The 27,883-nt window shown below is 38.7% G+C and overlaps 1 protein-coding gene across 1 annotated transcript in view; it reads right to left on the reverse strand.

The window, feature by feature from the left end:
* Positions 1-17,506: 17,506 nt before the first annotated feature.
* The window catches only part of LOC127851028 (eukaryotic translation initiation factor 3 subunit D-like), a 40,210-nt gene continuing 29,833 nt past the window's right edge, over positions 17,507-27,883 (reverse strand). Inside the window, exons 11-14 of the mRNA XM_052384477.1 lie at positions 22,235-22,377; positions 19,409-19,601; positions 18,957-19,053; positions 17,507-17,707 (exon numbers count right to left, since the gene is read on the reverse strand). Of these exons, the coding sequence (XP_052240437.1) occupies positions 17,694-17,707; positions 18,957-19,053; positions 19,409-19,601; positions 22,235-22,377 (447 nt within the window). The 3' untranslated portion in view covers positions 17,507-17,693. The remainder of the gene's footprint in view (positions 17,708-18,956; positions 19,054-19,408; positions 19,602-22,234; positions 22,378-27,883) is intronic.

Below are 27,883 nucleotides of genomic sequence, written 5' to 3' on the forward strand. Positions count from 1 at the left end.
CACAGGGACAGCAGGTCCAGTAGACGCACTACCTTCCTACAGGTATGGGCGACACAACACATTGACAGCAAGCCCAGTAGACTCACTACCTACCTGCAGGTCTGGGTGACACGACACAGGGACAGCAAGCCCAGTAGACTCACTACCTACCTGCAGGTCTGGGTGACACGACACAGGGACAGCAAGCCCAGTAGACTCACTACCTACCTACAGGTCTGGGTGACACGACACAGGGACAGCTGGTCCAGTAGACTCACTACCTACCTATAGGTCTGGGCGACACGACACAGGGACAGCAGGTCCAGTAGACTCACTACCTACCTACATGTCTGGGCGACACGACACAGGGACAGCTGGTCCAGTAGACTCACAACCTACCTACAGGTCTGGGCGACACGACACAGGGACAGCTGGTCCAGTAGACTCACAACCTACCTACAGGTCTGGGCGACACGACACAGGAACAGCTGGTTCAGTAGACTCACTACCTACCTACAGGTCTGGGTGACACGACACAGGGGCAGCTGGTCCAGTAGACTCACTACCTACCTACAGGTCTGGGCGACACGACACAGGGACAGCTGGTCCAGTAGACTCACTACCTACCTGCAGGTCTGGGCGACACGACACAGGGACAGCTGGTCCAGTAGACTCACTACCTACCTATAGGTCTGGGCGACACGACACAGGGACAGCTGGTCCAGTAGACTCACTACCTACCTGCAGGTCTGGGTGACACGACACAGGGGCAGCTGGTCCAGTAGACTCACTACCTACCTGCAGGTCTGGGCGACACGACACAGGGACAGCTGGTCCAGTAGACTCACTACCTACCTATAGGTCTGGGTGACACGACACAGGGGCAGCAGGTTCAGTAGACTCACTACCTACCTACAGGTCTGGGTGACACGACACAGGGGCAGCTGGTCCAGTAGACTCACTACCTACCTACAGGTCTGGGTGACACGACACAGGGGCAGCTGGTCCAGTAGACTCACTACCTACCTGCAGGTCTGGGCGACACGACACAGGGGCAGCTGGTCCAGTAGACTCACTACCTACCTACAGGTCTGGGTGACACGACACAGGGGCAGCTGGTCCAGTAGACTCACTACCTACCTGCAGGTCTGGGCGACACGACACAGGGGCAGCAGGTTCAGTAGACTCACTACCTACCTACAGGTCTGGGTGACACGACACAGGGACAGCTGGTCCAGTAGACTCACTACCTACCTACAGGTCTGGGCGACACGACACAGGGACAGCAAGCCCAGTAGACTCACTACCTACCTATAGGTCTGGGCGACACGACACAGGGACAGCAAGCCCAGTAGACTCACTACCTACCTACAGGTCTGGGTGACACGACACAGGGACAGCTGGTCCAGTAGACTCACTACCTACCTACAGGTCTGGACGACACGACACAGGGACAGCAGGTCCAGTAGACTCACTACCTACCTACAGATCTGGGCGACACGACACAGGGACAGCAAGCCCAGTAGACTCACAACCTACCTACAGGTCTGGGCGACACGACACAGGTACAACGACTGATAGATCTCGTAAATGTCGCCATCATAACAAGAGTGAAAAAATAACGTAGCACCCTTCTAAACCACCTCAATTCGCTTCTAAAAAAGGAATAATGTTATTGTCACGCATTTCCGCACGTGATAGGTTAAGTTAATTTAACAGTTTCCTCTAGCTGGCTTCATTTCTTTCATACACAGTTTTTGTTTATGATCGTTACCTACCGAATACACTTTAAATTTGACAAACTTTGGACTTACAATCAAATGGACTAATATCTTGTTAGTTGTATGAAACTAGAAGTAGGTTGTTTCAGTTGTCTGATGTTTTCTCGCATACACACGTTTACGTAGCTATATTATGTAACGTACGTACGTCTACGCGCGACAACGTACATGCACTTTGATCTCGCTCGTCTTCGATTGCCTTGTTAACATAAGACTTATAGTTTGTCGGTATTTCCTTTGACGAATAAGTTCAATAATACGACGTCATACATGCAAATTTTGATTATGCATGGTTATGTAAGTATCATGCATTTAGACGGGAGGTTTATTAACATATTTAAAACGACTGTTCACCGTGTGACCATTAAAGACTTTCGAAAATTCGAGACATAATCAGGATTTTCAATCGTAGACCTGATAAGCGCTTTGAGAAAATTGGGCGAAATGCATGTGGGTTAAGTATCGTTACAAATTAACCGGTGCAGTCACACATGCCAATAATGGACGACACTTTCCGCCTAGACCGGATTTTTGCTGAGAAGAGACATCCTAAAAATGAAATCCTTAAAAGCGGAAAGTGTCGTCCCTGATCTGGAACTACTCATGACGCACATAAATGTACATGAAGCCCGGTTTTCCTGGAACGAGGCCAAATCCTGCCCCATACCTTTCCTATCTGCAGAGTTACTAGTATGCTTGTGTTTTTTCCAATTCCCCCCTGACACCAATGTTTTCCCAAAGCAAAACAAGCCACGCTAATATTAAACGTATTGCAGGAAGAAAATCAAAGATCGATGCGTCAAACGGTTCATTTCGGGGATTTATCCGCGACGCCCTGTTCCTGAAATAAATCAGCGTTCATGGTCTGGCTAGACAAACACTGACGCTCCCATACACTTATGGACTTATGCAATTTGAGCCCAGAATGGCTCCAACCCATCCTTCCTATCCGCGCACATTGGTCAGGAGTTACACTGTCCGCTGACGAGACCACGAAACCTTGGGTGAGTTAATAGCGGACAGCGTAGCCCCTGACCTGACTGCGCTATTGAGTAGGCTGGCCTTGAGCTGCGCTGGTCGAATATAAGGTCCATATTTGCATGACGTGACTCATATGTTATAAGTAGCTGTTGTTATCGCACGTGTAATGTAGTTCCATCATAGTAGAGCGTATGGTGGGATGCAAGTGCTCTCAACGTTAGGAAATAAATTTGACTTAATATTTCAATCGTTTTTGAAAATTCTATGTATTCAGAGCATATGAGTTGTCTGCGCTAATTAACTAATGGTAAATGTCATGTTTTAGATAACTTTCGATAAGCGACCGTTCAACGACACGTGGAGATCGGATAATTTGTAAGCATGGAAGTATTGAAAAGCATGAAAAGCAAAAGTGACATGTAAGAATGCGCTTATCTCTGATTTAAATCGCAATCATATAAGAATAATGACTCAGTTTCTTTTAATTACACATTTAGCGTGGTTTTAAGACGTGACATGGGAACAAAACTTCGAGTGATTGAATCTGATAAGGACTGAATGAACGAGGTTTCGGAAAGAGAAGGCCAAACAAATTGCGCGTTCTCGATTACGTTAACCGATCTGTGATATTAATAAGCAAACAAACACGAAATGCTTATCATGGCAGAATAAAAATACTAATATCCATTCGGCAAATACTAATATCCATTCGGCAAAAAACTTATGTTATGTGCTCTCATTTTGAAATTTATTCCCACGAAAGGAACTTGAACAACGCTCGTGCTTCACTGGCGATGTATGACCATATTTTCTCTGTTTATCTCTAATGTGAAAGATCAGATGCGGAAGATATTGAAACACATTTAGTAGATATAAATACTTAGAATCATATCTACTTAAGACATTACCTCTATTGTGTAAACTATGTCACAAGTGTGTTATTTGCACAGCCACTGATGCGGTCTATTACTTATTCTGGATCAAATAGCGTTTAACTTTTGCCTGCTCTGTATTCAAAAGTAACGAAATGGCCGGGACGTAAAACACACGTCCAATTAATAGTAAAAGCAAACCGTCCAAATCGCGTTAACAGAATTAAAGACAGATAAAATGTTTTTTTTATTCAAGCTAAGATTAAGTACTTATTAAATCTGAAGATTATAGCTTTCGCGTGAATAAAACGTATTACAATGGAAAATTGAAATATAATTCGGATTTAATTCATCAAGACCTTTGTGCACGCAAGATGTGATCAGCAGACGGCAATTTATTTGATTGCATCTCAATCTCGTTTGTACGGAGATTGATCGGATATTGCAAAAAAAGCATATTATGGAATCAATGACCTTGTTAAAAATACGACCGATGTGCAAATAAGGAACTGTTAAGTTAGAGTAAAAACTTTAAAGAATCACGTGTTTAAATAAATAATTTCGACGGACTTATACTCTCTCAATGAAGACTGGTTTCAACTGGATAACGACGGAAATGTATATGGCTATACGCAAAGAGTTTCCTGAATCAAAAGTTCAACTGAACTTTTGTATATTCAAACGGGTTATTTAAGGTTAAAGGCACTCGAACAAAAACTTCGTGGTTCGATTGAGTGATGGTCAAATGACAAATGAAAGATGTCTAAACTCGCCATGTAAGTGTAATTAAGTAAATGCCTGTATACAAACTGTATAAGGTCAATAAAGTAATTGGAACAAGTATGACATGATACTAGGATATTAAGCGAATGGTGCAAGAACGTGTGTTTATGACATCCGTGTGGTGGCCAGGGGCCGTATTCCAGTAGCTTCGTAAGCTAAAACATAACTTAAGTTGAAATATTGCGCAATATTTTTTTATCTCCGCCATTTTTTCTTTAAATATAAGATTTCACTTAAGTTAAATTCTTGTAGCTTCATAAACTTAATAAATTAGTTTACTCTATGTATTTTTTCTCATATATTTAAAATTAAGTGAACTTCCTTTAACTCTTAAAGGAATTTTTTAAAGAGAAATACAAAGCGTCTCATGTTTTGTTTTTTACATTTCTAATTTAACTTAAGAAATTTATTTAAGAAATTTCTTAACTTTAGTGAAAACTTAAGAAGCTACTGAAATACGGCCCCAGATACTCGTTTAGTAGATAAATACGCCACAGATTGACTTTTGAGGTTAATTGAGCCGAGCTCTGTAAAAAGGGATTTAATGCATATGCGTAACGTGTCGTACCAGATAAGACTTGTCCGCACAGGCTAATCAGGGACGACACTTTCCGCATTTATGATATTTTTCGTTAACAGAGAGTCTCTTCTTAGCAAATATCCAGTTTAGGCGGAAAGTGTCGTTCCTGATTAGCCTGTGCGGACTGCACATCTACTCTGGGACGCCACTTTGCGCACATGCATGAAATCCCTTTTCACAGAGCACGTCCAACTGTATTCTGGTTTTAATGGTTACTGAAATCGAACCAACGACCGACTTGATGAGAGATTGGCGCACATTCAGCAGATAATCTAGCCTGGTTACTTGTAGATACCCTGTACATTTAAATAAGGAAACATCTTTCAAGAAAGAAAACTTGAATGTTAGACGTAAAGATATAAAACATTTAAATTTTAAGGAATTAATGCATTGTATATATATCTTTTAACAGGTCATAATTAATTGTCAACATGTGGACGGTTGAACCATAACGTTTTGAAAGGAAAAAAATATACAAAACGTTTCGCTGACGTCAAATAAAAATACGTTCTCAAGAAAAAGGCTGCGGACTGTTGATTCTGTAGTCAGTTGTTTATTATTCATGACTCAACAAAGAGTATGATGATGTCGTTCACTTAGACATGTCTTTAGGGATAATATTAATCGACATAACTTCGAGACTCGAGGCGGTGATTAATTAGCCCGCAGCATCCCCGCAGTGCTACTGATAAATTGAGAACGTGATCCGGAAACTGGAAACTATTCTTTTCGCAATCGGCTGAACAAAAACGATAAGCTTGGGTTTCGAATGATACTTTCATTCAGAGGCGTAGGAGCTGGGGCGGTAGGAGCTGGGGCGGCAGGAGCGGCGGCCGCCGCCCCAATATTTTAGGCAAAAAATAAATTTCGGCAAAGACCTTTTTTCATTTCAATACCCGTATATCTAAAATATCTTTACCACGAAGCAAGGTAATCACGCTTTCGCGGTTATAACACGTGTATTGTTTATTGTCATCACCCGCACGCGATAATGTACGTGCCAATTATGTTCTTAATTGATCGGTCTCTTTCATAACGATAATCCCTTTCTTCTTGAGAAATTAAACCTGGGAATCTTTAATTGTCGGTATGAAATAAGCCTTTGCTTCTTTTATTTATATAAAGGAAAGTATGACATGAAACAAATGTGCCGATATCCAATAGTCCTTAATTATCACAAAATTTAAGATACCTCAAGATACCTGAATTAATTGTAATAACTCAAAGTAAATCTATAATTCTAAAAAAAACTTATTTAATGTTTTTAACACTTGTTTGTGTCAGTTCAATATGTCTACTCCAAACCAACCAACGAATTTCAAATTTCCAAAACGGAATTTCGGGAAAAAATCCCGAAGAACGTTCTTTCAACCCTCGTGATCCCTAATGTTGTGTCGCCTGCAACAGCGACATATAGAGATCACTTCTCCATCGTCTGTCTGTCACAACTTTAATCATTCATTAGAATGCGCAATTTGATGCTTAAATTTGAAAAAAAAATCCGGGGTACCCCGTACTCCCACCAACGGGAGGGGGTATCCCCCTCCCATACCCACCCCATCCACCGCCCCAATGTCAATCTGCTTCCGACGCACCTGTCATTAGGTCGAACTATTTATTATAAACATCGACTTAAAACGTGCAACACGCTTGGATTTCAAATGAATGCATAAGCAGAATATTGACTTAGGTAGAAAATAAGGATTTATATAAATTAACGGAATACGTATATTAAAAAGCACAATTGATTTAGGAGTCTATGTTATTATCAAAAAGTTACTTTAAAAATAGGTTAAACTTTGATAATGTTTAACCTAATTCGGCTAATTACGCGAATTTGTTTTAATTCAAGTGAACTTTAATCCGATTGCGTCTGGCACGAAATATGAGTTCGACTAAATGAGAAACAAAATCACGTTGAAAATGTTAAAGACCTGGGATTGAACCCGCGGTTAAAGCGTTTAAAGGATTTTGTTAATAGGATTTTTTCTCATGAATTCTGCATAAGAGGTACGTATTACATTGTTTGCGAAGAGCGACATAAAGGCCGAAATCTTCAAATAAGGATATCGCATTCTGTGAGTGTTTTTATTTTAACTCAACTATTTAAATAAAATACAAAGACTGTATTATGATAGCGAGAATAATTTATTTGAAATCAAGTGCTGCTCGTGGTGGTTTTTAACAAGATGTCAAAATACTATTTGCTCAGACTTAATTACATCCTATTGCATAGATATAAACATTACAATGGACTTGCCATAAGCAAACACTGGTTTATTTATCTCGACCTCGCGCATTCTTAAATCACACAGATCTTATTGGACAATGTATTCGTGGTGATCTTGAACCCAATGGAGTGTGATACATACAAAATGTGTTTCGAAGCGCGTCCGCTCCAGACGCTATATCGGAAGTACAGTCCGCGGGAGGTGTCCGCGCCACATCCAGGCGTCCGACCGCTAGGACGAGTGCGACAGGAAGCGCGGCCTGTTACAACTCTTCAGAAAACACGAGCCCAAAAAGTAGGGATCGGTACATATGCTAGCGCGAGAAACGTCAAACGGATGGATATTTCGGACAAGAGTGTTGCTAACAGAGCTGCTAACAGTGCTGCTAACAGTGCTGCTAAATTCAAATGTGATGTACACAATGTGATGGATAGCGGAAAAGATCGAGATGTGACGTCATTTCCACCAGCTGGATTATCGCGCTCGCAGGCGTTCGAACAAAAGTACAAAATCGCTGCATCGCGGGCGAACGGCCATGAGTCTCCAGTGTCGCAATCGTCGCCAGTTCTGCGGATGAATAAAACGTACGACAAAAAAGTAGTCCAGCTACCTTTATTCCGGATTAATTTAAAATCGTATACAGGTGAATTGGACGTATCAAGAACTGTGGCAAAAACACGCGAATCCCTAAGACGCTTGATGGAGTTGCATAAATCGAAAATGAAAAGTTCGAACGTGATAACGGCTAATATTCGGAATTACGAATTCAGTGCCCCGGTCCCTTCTTGTACCCTAAGCTCAAGGTCAAACGATGTTGGTCCTAATGGACTTGCCTCACAGCAGTTTCAATCGAAACCGGCGTTTAAGTCATCAAAGTCATCATACAGACGCGATTATTCCAGTATTAAGGGTAATAACCCGTTCCGACAATCCTTTAATTTTGAACGGATGCTTATAGAACCAAAACAGCAGTCGGAGCAAAAACCGACCGTAACAGACGCCCATGGTACTGCGATTGATCGGGCGCAGTCAGTCTCGAGGCGGAACAAATTTCCTTCCGTTTCATGTGATGAACCGGATGGATCTAATGTGTCGATGGCGCTACGACCGGATACGTCGCTGACGCTAGGTTCGACGATGCACCAGATCGATCGCGTATTCAAGAGCCCGAGTTCCGACGAACTCCGGGAGCTTTATGAAGCCCTTAAAGTGTCCGACGCCCAACCGGCGTGGCCAGACATCGATGAGGTGCAGCGGTTATCGAGCAGCGGATCGAGTCCCCGTCGGCTGTACAGGCGGTCCCGGACGTCATTCACACGTAACGGCACAAATACTAACGTCATACTGGAAACGCCCGATATAGAAAATGAATTGACGGCGTCAGCGCGACAACACGAGAAACACGTGGATGTTTCCGACCCTATGAGATACATCTATCCTTACGCGCGAGGAGGGAAACCGATTCTTCGCTACACCTCCAAACCAAGTACATTCAAACTGGACCCAATCGTGGTTCCATCCCACACGTGCACTGAGTGCCCTATGTGTAATTTATATTCACAGGAAGTGGAGACGCAATGCCCACCAAACACTCCGAACACAAGTCACATCCGGCTTGAGACCCCAGAGACGCCGATTCATCGAGTTCCGGCGGTAAAGGGGACGCGAGTCGGTGGCGGCCGTCCGGAAGTGATGCATTTGACGCGAATAAATGTAGACGGTATGGACCCAACTGTTAATGAAATGATGGACTCTAACGTGTTCAATTTTATAAAATCAACATAAAACAACTGTACAAAATCGGAATATTTCTGCATGTTGTGTGTCTGTTATGTGCCTCTATATTATAATTGTGCTATAAATGATTTATTTACATACGGATTAAAATTAAAGTGAGATAAGTGTTTGATTCAAGTGGATGTACATGCAACTATGTTTTTACACAATACGTGGTGAATTATATAAGAAACAGATAGAAAATTAACAGTTTTGACTGCAACCGAAATATTGCTGTTTTATTTGTATAACTCTTATAAAATTAACGGTTAACTAATAACTTACTAAAAAGTTTAATGAGACCACAGAGACGCCGATTCATCGAGTTCCGGCGGTAAAGAGGACGCGAGTTTGAAAGAACATGTTTGTCTCTAAAGCATACTGGTAGCGTACTATAGCAGTCGTATTCTTCAACGTCCATATGCGAGTTTTGACCCTTTGGCACTTATATACGTATTTAACCTTTTACCACTCAGAAACGTATTTTGACGCATTTGTAGTCCCATAGAAAGTTAAATTTAATTAAAGACCTTTCTTACTAGATTCAAGTTTTAAAGGCTTCATTTCCAACCATTAGATACTTATGAGCATCAAACAGCATAAAACCTGAACAGTCTGCGAGTTACTCACAGGCTGTTCTGGTTTTATGCTGTTTGCGCAAGCCATTTTCACTTTGATTATGAGAGGGAAATGGTTATACATGTTATTCATACGTGTGGTGTTTATTCAACAAGTGAAGTAAATCTATAACCTCTAAAATGTAACGGTAACAAAAAACATATAACACATAAACAATATTTCAAAAAGTAAACATTGCACTTTCAGTCTAGGCGCAAGATGAAAGTCGAATGCAAATAATAGATTGAAATGCCAATACGTATAAGGCATAATTATGAAAAATGGACATTTCTGTTTATACAATCAGAATTTTCCTCTATTCTTCATTTGTATACGAGAAGGTCTTACGGGATTAAATTAATCATGGTTTAAGAACTTAATTTATCGTGAAAATACTTGAAGGTAATTGAAATTAACGTTTCCTTTCAACGGAAATATTTTATTTCAATCACTTTCTACGAATAGATTTCTTTTCTCTGTGTGTCATATCAAAGACACGAAAGTCTCTCATTTATTTTCCCACCTTAAGCAGTTTCGCTCCAACAGACGTCGAATGACAGAAATTCTATGCAATCTACAATTGCAGAATAAATATTTTCCTTTCTGTCTCATTAGGACAGAGTTTTGGGGATTAGTAGGGATTTACCGTGGACTAAGACGTTGAGATTTATATTCTTATGAGGTTGAACCAGAGAATAATTAATACGTCGGCTTTGTCGTGCTATTTTTCGGCGTTATGTTTACACGGCATTAACGCATTTGTAAGAATGCATCGACAGAATGACACCATAAACGTGTCGGTAAAATGACAATATATTGATACATATTTATAGGTACATAGCAGTTTGACTTTCCTCCCATTTGAAGCTAGGTTTGTAGAATCGGCACAATCTAGAATTATAAATGCCCTGTTGAATCATGGCTTAATTTATTAAACAAAGAATTTTTTGGAAAACTTACGGAAACTCCTTCAATTCATAAAAAGCATTTTTGTATTAACTTGTTATAAAAGTACGTACATGGTATTATAAAACGATAAATTTAAATTATGCTGTATTTTGCTGCCAATGTCTGAGCCTACCGTTAGTAAAAATGAAATAATTTACCAAGAAAAACATCAATTGTAGATATAGTGTATTGAATTGATACAACCATATGATCGTTTTCCTACTTTTATTCATTGCTTAAATCGTATATTCTTCTATCCGTTCGTTCATTTATACACTTAAATTTATTCGGTCGCTCGATCATTTCTGAATTCGTTAATTCATGAAATCTCTCATTTGTATAATTTCATTGGTGAATGTTTTCTTGTATTCTTTATACATTTAAATAATTTCATGATCGTGTCCGTCCGTGCGTTGTTTCTTTCGTGTATTCATCCATCAGTCTGTTCGTTCGTTAATTTATTAAACAAACCATTCATCAGTCATGTATATATGCTTTGATCCCCGACTACGGTCGATGTCTATCGGAAAGAAATGTTTTAACAGTGTCGATAACAAACCAAGAAAAACAATGTCTGGGAACAACTAGAAAGACAGAGTCGTCAATGTCTGTGTTGATTATTTATAACAAACAAAGAAATCAATTCACCACCCGTCTGTTCTCGCATCGCTCAGACAAGCGGCTCTGCCGATGTTACTTCATCCATTATTGATGGCATACCTGTAACTATTGCCTGTCCCTGATAGGAAACTATTAAAGAATGATTTAGTTGTGTTCTAAAGCAATAAAATCAAGCGAATTTCATGCACGGTCGCTTCAAGATTTCCTACGGGTACAATCCTGGGTTACAATGCACTAACTTTCTGCTAATTGCCGTGTACATATGGTATTACTACATCATTTTACCTGCAACACACTAAATTACTACATATACGAAACAACTGCGATCTTAACATTAATAATTATTGTCTGTTAAAACATGTTTGTTGATTCATTAACATAATTTTCTCAAGCGTTTTGCACATGTGTTGTCTGCCAGGTACGGTACATTATATGCTCTCGCCTGTGTTGAACCTGACTGTATGTTCGCACGTACGTATGTTCGGATGTTAACCGGTTGTTTTTGTCCAGCTTGTAAGGACTTCTGAAATAATTTGTAGAATAAGTATTAAACTTTCTGCGACGATGTATCGCACCCACGAATAAAGTCCCTAGACCTAAAGCATAATTCACTTGAAAGTCTAGGTAAAAATATGACTTGTCGTGTAGCAAGATGAAACAAAGTAATTTAAGCCCCAGTCTCATGTCCGCCACTTTAACCATGTAGCCGCCGTGTAGTCCGTGCCGATCCTTGAAGGCCATGGAACGCGGACTGTCCATGGCGCTCTTCCGGGAGCCAAAACGGCAAGTTCCGGGATGATCCATGTAGCTGCCGTATAGTTGTAGGGCCCGGTGAGAGCCGTATTTATGCGTTGGTTGTTTGTGTGCGTCCTTGACAGTTCGGGCACAAATTTCAGTGTAACACGTTGTAAGTTCATGGTGTTAATTGTCTTCAGCAGACTCATTTCCATCCGTTTATCAGCGAAAGCTCATAATTTCACACTCATACAGGTGTAGACACCAACAGCTGACTACAAAGATGAGGGAATTGAACAGTTGTATGAAGAATAAGAGCGCATCATAGTCAAGGTCCCAAAATAAAGACATCCCTATGGTCCAAGGCGACTGGAACGCCAATGTTGGACCAGATGGATACCAAGACTGGTCAGGGACATATAAAAGATTTGGCTTAGGAGAGATCAACGACAGAGGTTTGAGACTTCGCCCAACTCACCCTGGCCAACACGCTGCATCCACACAAACCGTCCAGAGCCGCAACCTGGCATGCTCCAAACGGGCAAGTACAAAACAAAATCGGTTTCATACTGGCACATGAGAAGTACACCCGCTTGGACTCAAATTACCAGAAAGCAAACAGGGAGGTGAGAAAGACGATGAAAGAGACCATGGAGGAATGGATTGAGGAAAAATGAATTATCATCAACATTTGGTCTGTATCGCTGCTGGGTTTAACCGTGTTCTTTTCGTGGAGGTCCGTGATAGTCCGTGTACATGACGTGTTTATCCGGTGTTATCCGTATCTCTGCCCTGTTGGCCCGGGACCGTCCGTTTGGGTTTCGTGTTGATTGCGCGTTGCTGCCGGGATTGTCCGCGTTGATACGGGTAGGTCCGTGTGGATAACGTGTTGTCACCGGGATGATGGTCTTTGAAAGACCACTCTCAAAAAATAAAAAAGTCCACGAATTGTCCAAGATCTTGATTCGGGACTGCCTTGTCCATCCTTGCGTATATGGGACTCGGGCTTAACGTTAACATAAATCGTCTACCATCACATGTTCCCACGTTCACTCTATATTATGGAATTTGGTAATTTTATCACGAATGAAAAGAGAAATAGGAACGGCAATATTTTATATAGAAGCTTAACGTATTGTTATAAATAACCCTTAAAATGAGCCTCGCTCTGGGAAAACTGGGTTTAATGCATGTGCGTAGTGCCCAAGATTAGCCGGTGCCGTCCGCGCATGCTAACCAGTTATGACACTTTCCGCTATGGTGATGTCTGTGTAATAGACATCTCTTCCTAGCGGAAATCCAGTTAAGGCGGAAAATGTTATCCTTAATTAGCCTGTGCGGATTGCACAGCCTCTGTGTGTCGACGCACATGCATGACTTTCGCGTGCTTTTAATATACAGTTTTAATCTTCTGTCAACAAAAAGAAACTGACCTCGTTGGCTGACATGAAATTAAATCTACCCGACCTCTTTAAATCTTAAAGACCCATCAACTGTCACATTAGTAAAAGAAATACTTACACAGTAGTCGTCTTCTGAAAACAACGAGTGCTTTGTTTGTTTTGATAGGGTTTAACATGTTTACAAATGTTTCACTACTCTTTTTATTTAAAATTATGTAAATACAGATCATAGTTAGATTTTAATTAATGATGCCTGGTTATGTATTTTGAGGGCGCAGGATGACTGAATACTGTGTTTAAATAATAAAATCTGTAATTGTTTTGTATATGTAGTGTATGTATGCCTGGTGAAATGTCTTGCGATTATCGCGCAAAAAACTACCCGGCCAGTTTCACTGGGTCATACGTTAAACCTTTGCCCGGCCATAACTGTTAGTCGTTGCGTCTGTCTGTCTGTCCGTCCGCAACACTGGCTCATGCGATTGTTCAAACAGAATTTAAGATACTTGGATGAAACTTTGCATATTTTTACTGGCGATTTGAGGATTATGCACGACCTTTTTCACCAGGTCTCCGATATTCAATACGGGCAACTTGAAGAGCATTTTGTTCACAGATTTTTTTTTTCAAATGTTATTTAAATAATTAATTAACAAAAAGGTAATATTTGTAATAGTTTGAAATAATTATAATAACGATGTGAAAGCCTGCCTTGATGAAGGAACTTAAGATAAATGATAATTTTTAAACGGAAAAAATAAATTGGACGCAACACCTTCAATGACTTTGCTGTATATTTCTTCATGTTTTTTTTTATACGGATGAATACACATTAAATTGCTTGGCTTGTTAATTTACCTCGTAGTTAATTACGTGGTTACATCAAATTACACCACACACACTAAATGTTAGTCGAACTACGCTTCATTAAAAATGTCAAGCGAAATGCCCCACGTTTATTTTTGCTCGAACTAGTGATAATTCGGAAAAAATTTCTAGCTGAAATATTATGAGTTTACTATTTTTTAAAACTTCTTTGCAAAATAAATAAGTGCATGGTTATTTCTAGCTAGCAATATATTTATTTTAATGAAGTCACTCGTAATTGGCGACACTGATATAACGTCTTGTGGCCTGCATAATTAACACACGCCGTCACATTGATTTAAATAGTGTGCACCGAATCCCAAATTGTTGATTCTTTTCAAAACATACAATTCTGGATGCAAAAGGTTTAATTATGTGGCATTACAATAATGTTGACCAATACACTACTGTTGATCTTTATTAGGTACATTGTAGTTGGGGCTTTTGTTCATATCAACCTTTACTGCGAAACACACACAGTGGCATTCTGAGAACGAAAACAAAATGTGGAAGCGTTTTAAAAACTTAAATATGTTTTATTAATTGACAATAAAAAATGGCTAACAACCCATATTATTAACGCCTTTGAACTTGCACTCTTGCACGAAAAGGGCGCTATATTAATCCGGTATAATAATAATTAACGTTTTCTCGTTTGTAAAAACTGATGCACTTTTTTTTTAAATTAAAAAGCCAACGTTTCGGCCAAAGATCATTATTGATTTATCCTTGTTTCTGAGTATTTTAAATTGTATGTACGACAATACTCGAACACAGATAATTCCCATCACTTCAGGGAATTTATAAGTGATAAACATTTGGTAGTCAGGTACTAACAATGCGATCTTTACTAATCGAATGCCGTAAGAAAAATAGATTTTTATATCGTTTATCATATCAGGAAATAATTAGCTTATAAACGTATACATTTCCGTCGTTATCCGGTTGAATACCAGTCTTTTATACGAGAATACAAAACGTACAATTTGTGATACGTTAACTTATTTATTCAAGTAAATAGTTTTTTAATTGCCAACGGCCATTTATACCATATTACCTGTGTAATTTCCGCTAAAAGAGATTTTGATGCAATCAAGTAAATTGCCCTTTGCCTCCCTATTTAACAAATGGCACCACATTGATTTTAAATCCTTAACAGCCAATATCAAAGAATTGTTGCTTCTTTACAAAAACATAGTATGTAAAACACCAAATATTTAATCATTTCACATTATCTTAATGCGTCAAACTGTTTTATTGTTCATCTAAATGGTAGGTACTTATGTTTTTTTTTCAATCTTAACTGGAAAACACACGGTGTGTAGCAAGTAAGATATTTTGAGAAAAAGGTAATTTGCAAGCATTTTACACAAAATTTATGTAAATATCTTTTAATAATTGGCAACTGCAAAATTGGCAACAGCCATTATTATTAAGTTTTCACGTTTACAATAAATGTTTCTGAAATAAAAATGACATTGTTTCCGACAAAGATCTATATTTATATATCTCTGTTTCTGAGTACGCTAAATTCTTGAATATTTCAACATGGATAATTCTCATTACTGAATGAGAATGAACAAGTCACGTGAAATTTGCTACTCCTTGGTAAAAATGAGCTCTTACTGATCGAATGCCGGGAGAAAATTCAAAGCAATGTAATGTCGTTTATCATACTGAAAACTTCAATATAAGAAATCAAAGATCTATTTTTATTTATAGATCTTCGAAGATATGCACGATATTTATGTTGAAAAAGCGATTGGTACGAATGATATGTCTGTCCCAGAAATAGCGTCACCGTGTTTGTTATACATCCCATAGATATTTTAGTTAATGTCAAAAACAATGTTAGTTTGCCTTTTATCTATCTTCTCAACGAGTATCTAGCCACCACACGAATGTAATAAATAGAGAATATTATGTGAGTTTTTGGATAAAGATCAAGTTTATCATGCGAGGCTTAGAACCGATGTAGCGCGAGGCTTGCCGAGCGCCACCATGGTTCGAGCCGAGCATGATAATATGATAAACACATGTTCTATCATCATACGCTTAATATCCTATCATCAATTCATGGGTTATCCCATTACTATATTTACCTCATATACATACATTTTCTCTAAAACACTTACATGGCGAGTTAAAGCATCTTTCATTTCGCCATTTGAGACCACCCGCTCGAAATGTTGCCAGAGAGCGATTAATTTATATTGACTAAAGAAACGTCTCGAACATTTGTTAAGATCAACATAATGTTCTAGACGCTATTTGTTATACCGACGTCATTTCTCCTCAAATAACCCTTTCTGTCGAACTTTTGAATCAGAAAATTATTAGCTTATAGTCGTCTTCATTTCCGTCGTAATCCGGTTGAATACCAGTCTTTTATGCGAGAGTAAAAAGTCAAATTTTTAAGTTGTTATACGCTAAAGTATTTATTCAAAGTAAACAGTTTTTAAATTGTCAACGTCCATTTAACACGGTCATTGATTTCATAAAACGATTTGTGTGTGTACTTTCTGCTAAACACGAAATTTTGATGCAATCAAACAAATTGCCGTTTGCCTCCATATTTAACAAATGGCACCACGTTGATTTTAAATCATTAACACCCAATGTCAAAGAATTGTTGCTTCTTTACAAACACCTAGTATGTAAAACACAAAAGATTTAATAATTTCACATTATATTAATGCTTCAAAATATTCAATTGTTCATCTAAATTGTAGGTAGTTTATTTTTCAACCTTAACTGCATAACACACGGTGTGTATAAAGTGTGATATATTGAGAAAAACAAAAATTGCAAGCATTTTAAAGTTTGAAACAACTGTAAATATGTTTAAATATTTGGCAACTGCAAAATTGGTAAAAGCCCTTATTATTAATTTTGTACATTTATAATTCTCTTTACTGAATGGGTATCAACAAGTAACGCGACATTTGCGACTCCATGCAGTACTTGCTCTCTTTACTAATCGAATTCGAAGGGTGAGAAAAATTGTAGAAATTTCATGTTGTTTATTTAATAGGAAACACTTGTTTGTTCAAATAACATTATGTTTTTGTTCCAAAAGCACTTGGTATGAATGGAATGTTCTCTTGTTACAAACATATCTTACTCCACAGACTTACCGCAGAGAGATCGTTGCATGTTTAGAAACTAAACCATTACACAATTATTGAAACAATTTCAATCTGATTTCATGTATATAAGTCTGTTTCATCAGACACATTAACAGTAAAGTTGATAAATTTCAGGTATTTATGGATACGGGCAATTAATCTTCTCTGATTTTCCAACAGAATGTAACAAATTTAAGACCATAAAAGTTAAGATGTTTATTAAATAAGCACTAAATAGTCAATATGACACTTCATTAAATAATATTCTTGGACATTTCCATTCAAATGTCAGCAGATGGTGAAATAAGGCTGTTCATAGTTAGAGACACTCAGATAATCTTTGCTGTTATGACACAATCCGAGAGTTTTAATGTTTTCTCCTTTAAGTCGCTAATTGTCATCATCTGTAAATAAAAAAATGCATTTTGTCCTTGCTCTGTGAAAAAATGCACGTAGGTAGTGTTGTCCCAGATGACACTTTCCGCTTTTAAGCTATTTATCGTTTTAAGAAATTCTCTTCTCAGCAAAAATCCAGTTAAGGTGGAAAGTGTTGTCCCTGTCTGTGCTGAATGCACAGGCTAATCTGGAACGATACTTTACGTTCAAGAATTAAACCCATTGTTCACAGAGCATGTCCTATTTTACGTTCAAGAATTAAACCCATTGTTCACAGAGCATGTCCTATTTCAATTTAGTTGAATTTTGTTTTCGTTTATAAATTATGTTCCAATTCAATTAGTATTGGTAACATATAGAATGACAGATCAGAGGACAAAAGGTGAAAAGTACATTCCTCATGAAATTCAGGCAAATTGAAATCATCATTTCTGTCATTAAAAAGGTATGCACAATAAGTAAAACTAAGATTTAAACACTCTACTATAAATATGATTCCGTAACTAATACGGAATTCATTACAGACAAAGCAAAGCATCCAAAAAGAATATATTACATTTAATTATTTTATGAAAAATATCACTGAAAAGGAAATTGTGAAACCATGAGGATAATTATACCAAAGCCAGCAGGTATATACATTTTTAAAAGTGGCTCAAATTTTTTTAAAGTGGCGAATTTAAAACAAGGGCTGTTTGTAAAACATGCATGCCCCCCATATGGGCTGTCAGTTGTATCGGCAGCCATTGTGTGAATACGTTTTTGTCACTGTGACCTTGACCTTTGACCTAATGTAAGTTATCATCCGGAAACCATTGTACTATCCCTCTTGCTACTACTTCATACTCACCATAACTATCCCTCTTGCTACTACTTCATACTCACCCTAACTATCCCTCTTGCTATTACTTCATACTCACCCTAACTATCCCTCTTGCTATTACTTCATACTCACCATAACTATCCCTCTTGCTATTACTTCATACTCACCCTAACTATCCCTCTTGCTATTACTTCATACTCACCCTAACTATCCCTCTTGCTATTACTTCATACTCACCATAACTATCCCTCTTGCTATTACTTCATACTCACCCTTACTATCCCTCTTGCTATTACTTCATACTCACCCTAACTATCCTCCTTTCTATTAGTTCACACTCACCCTCACTATCCTCCTTGCTATTACTTCATACTCACCCTTGCTATTACTTCATACACACCCAAACTACCCCCATGCTATATCTTCATACTCACCCTCATCCTCACTATCCTCCTCACTGTCTGATTCACTATCATCATCATCATCGGTCTCAAATGTGTTGTCTGGGATATCGTAGATACGCATCATGGGCTGAAAATATGTAAACAAGGGTATTCCTTAGAAGATGCAATAATATCAGTATCATAACATTACAAACTGAAGTAGGCAAGCAGTTTTTCAAACTGAAAGTAGGCCAGCATTAAGAACAAAATATAAATAAATGTCTATAAAGAATAATGTTCTTTTTTTGAAATTTAAAACTAATATCAACCTTTCTTCTAGAGTGGAGCAGACACCAGCCACCATTTTGGAGTTCATCCCAAACAAACCACCTTATAAGGGTACAAACCCGCCTCCTTTAGGAGTCAAACTGTATTTAAGTAAACCTTAAAACCTGCACTGCCCCCATTATGGGGAGGGGATGTCAAACTCTAACACCACCCACCTTATTGGGGTCCTTCATGATGAGGTATTTGCCCTCGTCCAGTTTGAAGCAGATGTCAATGATGCAGCGGAGGATGCCCCAGGCGTTGTCCATGTTCAGGGCGATCTGGTTGGCGAACTCTGTCGGCTTGAACTGCTGGGTGCCCAGGATAACGTGATTGGCCGTGTCCTTCTGGTGGTTACGTGACACATACCTGCACAAGAAAGTGGTAACGTGACACATACCTGCAAGGAAAGTAGTAACGTGACACATTACCTGCACAGGAAAGTGGTTAAGTGGCACATGCCTGCACAGGAAAGTGGTTAAGTGACACATACCTGCACAGGAAAGTGGTTAAGTGGCACATGCTTTGACAGGAAAGTGGTTAAGTGACACATGCCTGGATGGGAAAGTGGTAACGTGACACATGCCTGGACAGGAAAGTGATTAAGTGACACATACCTGTACAGGAAAGTGGTTAAGTGACACACACATGCATAGGAAAGTGGTTAAGTGACACATACCTGTACAAAAAAGTGGTTAAGTGACACATACATGCACAGGAAAGTGGTTAAGTGACACATACATGCACAGGAAAGTGGTTAAGTAACACATACCTGCACAGGAAAGTGGATAAGTAACACACGCCTGCACAGGAGAGTGGTTAAGTGACGCATACATGCACAGGAAAGTGGTTAAGTAAGACATACCTGCACAGGAAAGTGGTTAAATGACACATACCTGCACAGGAAAGTGGTTAAGTACCACATACCTGCACAGGAAAGTGGTTAAGTAACACATACCTGCACAGGAAAGTGGTTAAGTAACACACGCCTGCACAGGAAAGTGGTTAAGTGACACATACCTGTACAGTAAAGTGGTTAAGTGACACATACATGCACAGGAAAGTGGTTAAGTGACACATACCTGCACAGGAAAGTGGTTTAGTAACACAAACCTGCACAGGAAAGTGGTTAAGTGACACATAGCTGGATGGGAAAGTGGTTAAGTGACACATACATGTACAGGAAAGTGGTTAAGTGACACATACATGCACAGGAAAGTGGTTAAGTGACACATACCTGCACAGGAAAGTGGTTAAGTAACACAAACCTGCACAGGAAAGTGGTTAAGTGACACATACCTGGATGGGAAAGTGGTTAAGTGACACATACCTGTACAGGAAAGTGGTTAAGTGACACATACATGCACAGGAAAGTGGTTAAGTGACACATACCTGCACAGGAAAGTGGTTAAGTGACACATACCTGCACAGGAAAGTGGTTAAGTAACACAAACCTGCACAGGAAAGTGGTTAAGTGACACATACCTGGATGGGAAAGTGGTTACGTGATATGGACAGAAGAAAGTGATAGTAACTCTGTAACTAAATACTACTAAAAGATGCACCTTTGATTTTTTTTAAACAAATGACCCCAGTTTGTTGGACCCCTGTTTGTTGGACCCCTGTTTGTTGAGATTTTCTTCTCAACTTTGCTATTTTATAAGGTTTTATGAGGTGTTTTTAAGAGACATGGATTAATCAACATGTAAAATATCAAAACTCGTGTGTGACAGATCAGTGCTTCTTAGAGGAATGATATACATTCATCATGGTTTGTCAGCAGAGAATATGTCATCATTTCTGTCCACACAGATGTATCAAATACTGCTGGTGTACCCTCATATAATGAACAAAAAGACAAAGCTTGGCCCCATTGTATCAACCTAGTCTATAAACCTTACACATAAGAATATAAGTTTTAAAGAGATCAAATTTGTATATGAAGACATCAGATAAGATTATAACACGATTATAATACATGCAATTTGTTTGAAGCATTATAGGTGCATCCCTAGAAACTGTTCTATAGTTTCTAATGTGAATAATTATTCTTAAGTTTCTTAATATGAGCACTGCTCAAATTTTTTAAACAGGTTACTTAATAGACGTACTCCGAAATTTACAAGATTTAAGAAAAAACTCCAATTATCTGTGAGAATGAAAATCTTTTTAAAATCACGCACCATATCAATAATAATTATCAGAATGAAACTTCCATTATTGGTTCATAAAATGGATCAGTGATAAGGTTAGATGTGTTTTTCCAAAGTTGTGAAGATCAGAATTACATATTAGGCCACGCTCTGGGAACAGGGGGCTTAAAGCATGTTCGTACATTGTCATCCAAGATTATCCTGTGCAGTGGCCACGCTCTGGGAAAAGGGGGCTTAAAGCATGTTCGTACATTGTCATCCAAGATAATCCTGTGCAGTGGCCACGCTCTGGGAACAGGGGGCTTAAAGCATGTTCGTACATTGTCATCCAAGATTATCCTGTGCAGTGGCCACGCTCTGGGAACAGGGGGCTTAAAGCATGTTCGTACATTGTCATCCAAGATAATCCTGTGCAGTGGCCACGCTCTGGGAAAAGGGGGCTTAAAGCATGTTCGTACATTGTCATCCAAGATTATCCTGTGCAGTGGCCACGCTCTGGGAACAGGGGGCTTAAAGCATGTTCGTACATTGTCATCCAAGATTATCCTGTGCAGTGGCCACGCTCTGGGAACAGGGGGCTTAAAGCATGTTCGTACATTGTCATCCAAGATTATCCTGTGCAGTGGCCACGCTCTGGGAACAGGGGGCTTAATGCATGTTCGTACATTGTCATCCAAGATAATCCTGTGCAATCTACAGAGGCTAATCATGGACATCACTTTCTTATAGTATGTAATTTTTCATTCAAATTAAGTCTCTTTAAAACAAAATTCAGTCTAAGCAGAAAGTATAGTCACTGATAGGCCTGTGGAGTTTCTAAATCTTGCAGGCTATAAGTTATCCTCCTACCCAAACTTCATCTGGTCTGATCCAGCTAGCAGGGAACACACGGTCCACTTGGCCAGCTTACAGCTGTTGTTTTTCAGTTCTGTGGCTAAGACAGCACCGCGCTGGTTGTCCAGACGACTACGCCAGTCCACACCTCCACTGAACTGAAAACGCAAATCATACAGTTAACAAAAGTTTCACATGCTGTGGAAAAACAGGGCTTAAGGGATTTTCGTTAAGTGTTGTAACACATTATCTTGTGCAGGCTAATCAGAGACAACACTGCCACTTTTATTGAATCTTTCGTTTAAAAGAAAGCCTTTTCATAAAATCAGGTTTAGGCGGAAAGTGTTGTCCCTGATTAAATTGTGCAAACCGGATAGGCTTATCTGGATGACACTTTACACACATGCATTAAGGTCCATTTTCCAAAACAGGACTCAACTCAGTGTTGTTGCTAGAGATTAGGCAATGTTCTACAGCTTTGCCACAAATGCGACTTAAATTCCCACACCGCTTTCTCAAATGTTTTCAAGGCAAATAACTCAACAATGACTAGGTCACTGGGCACGAAAAAAAGGTTTAACCAATCTGTTCTTTATAGTGATGACATCATAGACGTTTCCAATTCAGGAATGACTAGGTCACTGGGCTCGAAAAACATATTTAACCAATCTATTCTTTATAGTGATGACATCATAGACGTTTCCAATTCAGGAATGACTAGGTCACTGGGCTCGAAAAACATGTTTAACCAATCTATTCTTTATAGTGATGACATCATAGACGTTTCCAATTCAGGAATGACTAGGTCACTGGGCTCGAAAAACATGTTTATCACATTTATTCTTTATAGTGATGACATCATAGACGTTTTCAATTCAGGAATGACTCGGTCACTGGGCTCGAAAAACATGTTTAGCCAATTTATTCTTTATAGTGATGACATCATAGACGTTTACAATTCAGGAAGGACTAGGTCACTGGGCTCGAAAAACATGTTTAACCAATCTATTCTTTATAGTGATGACATCATAGACGTTTTATATTAATTCCAACAAAAATGTGGAAAAATTCTGTCCCAACTGACAGACTGACTGAGCCACTCATCTAAAAAAATTTTTGGGGGGGTATTAATATTTTTTTCTCACAGGGCAGTTTTAGCGCTAGACAAAACAACAGGGCTTTTTAGTGCTAGACAAAACATAAAATAAAATCACTGTCAGAGAGAATCACAGACGGCCAACAGACAAATCAGTTTATGCCCCCTTCATCAAGATACTTTTTAGAATTTTTATTAACTGTTTTACTGTGTTTATTCATAACATGCATTAACAAGAGTTCCGCGGTCGGAGATGACCGCATTGAAGCCGGATTTTTGATTTAAATGACAGGAAAGTACCTTTCGTGTTTTTGTCAATGCAATACTTAAATTACTGAAATATTGTTCAAAGGTCAAAATGAAATGTAAGTACTTTTCAAGGCATGAGCAAACCTTGTGTTATGTTTTGAATGCATGCATATACATGAACAACAATAACATTTAAGGTCACAAATATGAACTTTTATGCAAACCTTTACGTCAAGTTTGAGATTCTAGGTCCAAGCATACCAAAGTTACAACAATTTTAACATTTTAACATTTAAGTTCACAGTGACCTTGACCTTCAAATGAATGACATTGAAATGAATGACCTTGAAATGACCAGTGGTCATCTAAGTGTGCTTGCAAACCTTTACGTCAAGTTTGAGATTCTAGGTCCAAGCATACCAAAGTTATAACAATTTTAACATTTTAACATTGAAGGTCACAGTGACCTTGACCTTCAAATGAATGACATTGAAATGAGCAGTGGTGATCTTCTAGTACTGGCCAACCTTTATGTCAAGTTTGAAGACTCTAGGTACAAGCATACCAAAGTTATAACATGGAATAAGAACTTTAACATTTTTACCTACCAAAGTTATAAGAACTTTAACATTTTTACATTCAAGGTCACAGTGACCTTGACCTTAGAATGAATGACCTTGAAATGACCAGTGGTCATCTAAGTGTGCTTGCAAACCTTCATGTCAAGTTTGAAGACTCTATGTCCAAGCATACCAAAGTTATAACAATTTTAACATTTTAACATTTAAGGTCACAGTGACCTTGACCTTCAAATGAATGACATTGAAATGACCAGTGGTCATCTTCTAGTACTGGCCAATCTTTATTTCAAGTTTGAAGACTCTAGGTACAAGCATACCAAAGTTATAACATGAAATAAGAACTTTAACATTTTTACATTCAAGGTCACAGTGACCTTGACCTTCAAATGAATGACCTTGAAATGTCCAGTGGTTACTTACTAGTTCTGGCCAACCTTCATGTCAAGTTTCAAGACTCTAGGTCCAAGCATACCAAAGTTATAACAACTTTAACATTTTTACATTCAAGGTCACAGTGACCTTGACCTTCAAATGAATGACCTTGAAATGTCCAGTGGTTACTTACTAGTTCTGGCCAACCTTCATGTCAAGTTTCAAGACTCTAGGTCCAAGCATACCAAAGTTATAACAACTTTAACATTTTTATATTGAAGGTCACAGTGACCTTCACCTTCAAATGAATGACCTTGAAATGACCAGTGGTCATCTGTTAATCCTGGCCAACCTTCATGTCAAGTTTGAAGACTCTAGGTCCAAGCATACCAAAGTTATACCATGAAATAAGAACTTTAACATTTTTACATTCAAGGTCACAGTGACCTTGACCTTCAAATGAATGACCTTGAAATGACCAGTGGTTACTAACTAGTTATGGCCAACCTTCATGTCAAGTTTCAAGACTCTAGGTCCAAGCATACCAAAGTTATAACAACTTTAACATTTTTTATATTGAAGGTCACAGTGACCTTGACCTTCAAATGAATGACCTTGAAATGACCAGTGGTCATCTGTTAATCCTGGCCAACCTTCATGTCAAGTTTGAAGACTCTAGGTCCAAGCATACCAAAGTTATACCATGAAATAAGAACTTTAACATTTTCGAGCACGCCGCCACCCCGCCCGCCCGCCCGCCCGACAACATCAATCTATAAGCCGAGATTTTTTCGAAAAAAATCCGGCTAAATATTGTTTATCTAAATACTTTTAATTGTTATAAAAAAATAATCATTTTTTCCCCTAGCCTTAAGAGAATTTGCTCTTAAATTTCCAATCACATGGATAGTGATCAGATTCACAAAATAAAGCCAGGAAGCAGTGACAGATCAGAGATCTTCTTAGAGGAAATTGACAAAACATCAGCATATCTCAGAACAGTCTCTCATCATCTCTGTCCATGCTGAGCTGACATAATCAGTAACTGCAGTTTGCTGGCTCATACTTACTTAAACCCTTTACCACTTAGATATGTATTTTGACGCATTTGCAGTCCCTTAGAAAGTTACATTTAATTCAATACCTTAATTACTAAATTCAAGTTTTACAGGCTTCGTTTCCAACCCTTAGTTACTGATGAGCAGCAAACAGCACAAAACCTGAACAGACTTCAAGTTACTCGCAGGCTGTTCTGGTTTTATGCTAGATGCAAGGGTTTATTAATATTGACCATTGAAAATGGCCATTTTACAATGAGAAGCTTTTGGGTTGATTACATCACTGGATATATTTAAAACAATAGACTTGATCCATTCGAAACCTCTAATACAGAATTATCTTATAAACCTAGCAACGCACTGGTTGGCTTCTCCACTTCAAGAGCATATATAAGATCAAGACCCATTTATGTACTAGAATACATTTAAGATATAGACTATGTAACCTACTAGAATATATCTTTAAGATCATGACAATGTCACCAACTGGAGCATATTTAAGCGCAAGACTTTGTCACCTACAATAATATATGGTCCTTGCTCTGTGAAAGGGGGGTTTAATGCATGTGCATAAAGTGTCGTCTCAGATTAGCTTGTTTAGTCCACATAGTCAAATCAGGGTCAACACTTTCCACCTAATCTTGATTTTTGCTAGGAAAAGACCTTGTTGAAACGAAAAATAGCATAACAGCTGAAAGTGTTGTCCCTGATTAGCCTGTCCAGGCTGCATAGGCTAATCTGGGATGACACTTTACGCACATGTATTAAACTCCTTTTTCACAGAGCACGACCCATATATAAAATCAAGATTGTGTCACCTACGAGTGTATGTTAAGGATCAAGAAAAGTTTAACTTTATTATTCTTCAAATTTCATTAATAAAACAAGGGACAAAATTGTCACAAAACTAGGTTTTGAACTCAAAGTGTGACCTTGACCATATCGACATATTTTTTTCCCGCGACACACCGTCCAATGATGGTGAACAAATGTGCCAATTGATTTTAAAATCTCACAATGAACGACATAGTTATGGCCCGGACAAGCTCATTTATGGCCATTTTTGACCTTTGAACTCAAAGTGTGACCTTGACCTTGCAGATATCGACGTAATTCTTTCGCACGACACACCGTCCAATGATGGTAAACAAATGTACCAATTGATTTTAAAATGTCACAATGAACAACATAGTTATGGCCCGGACAAGCTTGTTTCGCCCGCCCGCCAGCCCCCCCACCCACCCGCATGTTGGCCTACATTCGCCAATATAATAACCTGTTGTTCGGAAAACCTGGGTAAAAATGCAATATTTTTTGCCCAGTTTCAATATAATTTACTCTACAATTTTCAATCAAATGGATAAAGATCAGATTCCCAAAATAAAGCCAGGAAGCAGTGACAGATCAGAGATCTTCTTAGAGGAAATTGACAAAACATCAGCACATCTCAGAACAGTCTCTCATCATCTCTGTCCATGCTGAGCTGACATAATCAGTAACTGCAGTATGCCGGCTCATACTTACTTAAACCCTTTACCACTTAGATATGTATTTTGATGCATTTACAGTCCGGGACGATTGAACTTTACCGGTACGCAACACTTAACATCAAACAGCGTACCCTAACCCTAACCCTTAACACCTAACACATAACAACTAATGCAACACATTATAATCCTTTTTATCCTATATATTTCCTTAGTATCAGGGGCTACCGCCCCCAAACCCCCGCTTTGTCGTTAGTGGTAAACAACTGCGTACCGGTAAAGTTCAATCTAGCCTGTAGTCTCTTGGAAAGTTACATTTAATTCAATACCTTTCTTACTAAATTCAAGTTTTACAGGCTTCGTTTCCAACCCTTAGTTACTGATGAGCAGCAAACAGCACAAAACCTAAACAGACTGCAAGTTACTCGCAGGCTGTTCTGGTTTTATGCTAGATGCAAGGGTTTATTAATATTGACCATTGAAAATGGCCATTTTACAATGAGAAGCTTTTGGGTTGATTACATCACTGGATATATTTAAAACAATAGACTTGATCCATTCGAAACCTCTAATACAGAATTATCTTATAAACCAGTCTGCAAAACTAACTTTTTTGTCTTCATAGCCAATGTGGCTATGAAACTTTGAAAATGTCATAGCCAGAGGGAATTTTTCATAGCCAGACAAAAATGAATTCATTACAGTGACATTATCATGAAAGGACGATTCAACAACAATCGTTATTTAAAGTTCCATATAGATTGCAATTGGGGGGTTAAGATTAAAGGCTTATTATATAAAGCAGTGACCGAATAAACTAG

The sequence above is a fragment of the Dreissena polymorpha genome, chromosome 11 (genome assembly GCF_020536995.1).
Source record: "Dreissena polymorpha isolate Duluth1 chromosome 11, UMN_Dpol_1.0, whole genome shotgun sequence".
Taxonomy (NCBI): Eukaryota; Metazoa; Mollusca; class Bivalvia; order Myida; family Dreissenidae; genus Dreissena; species Dreissena polymorpha.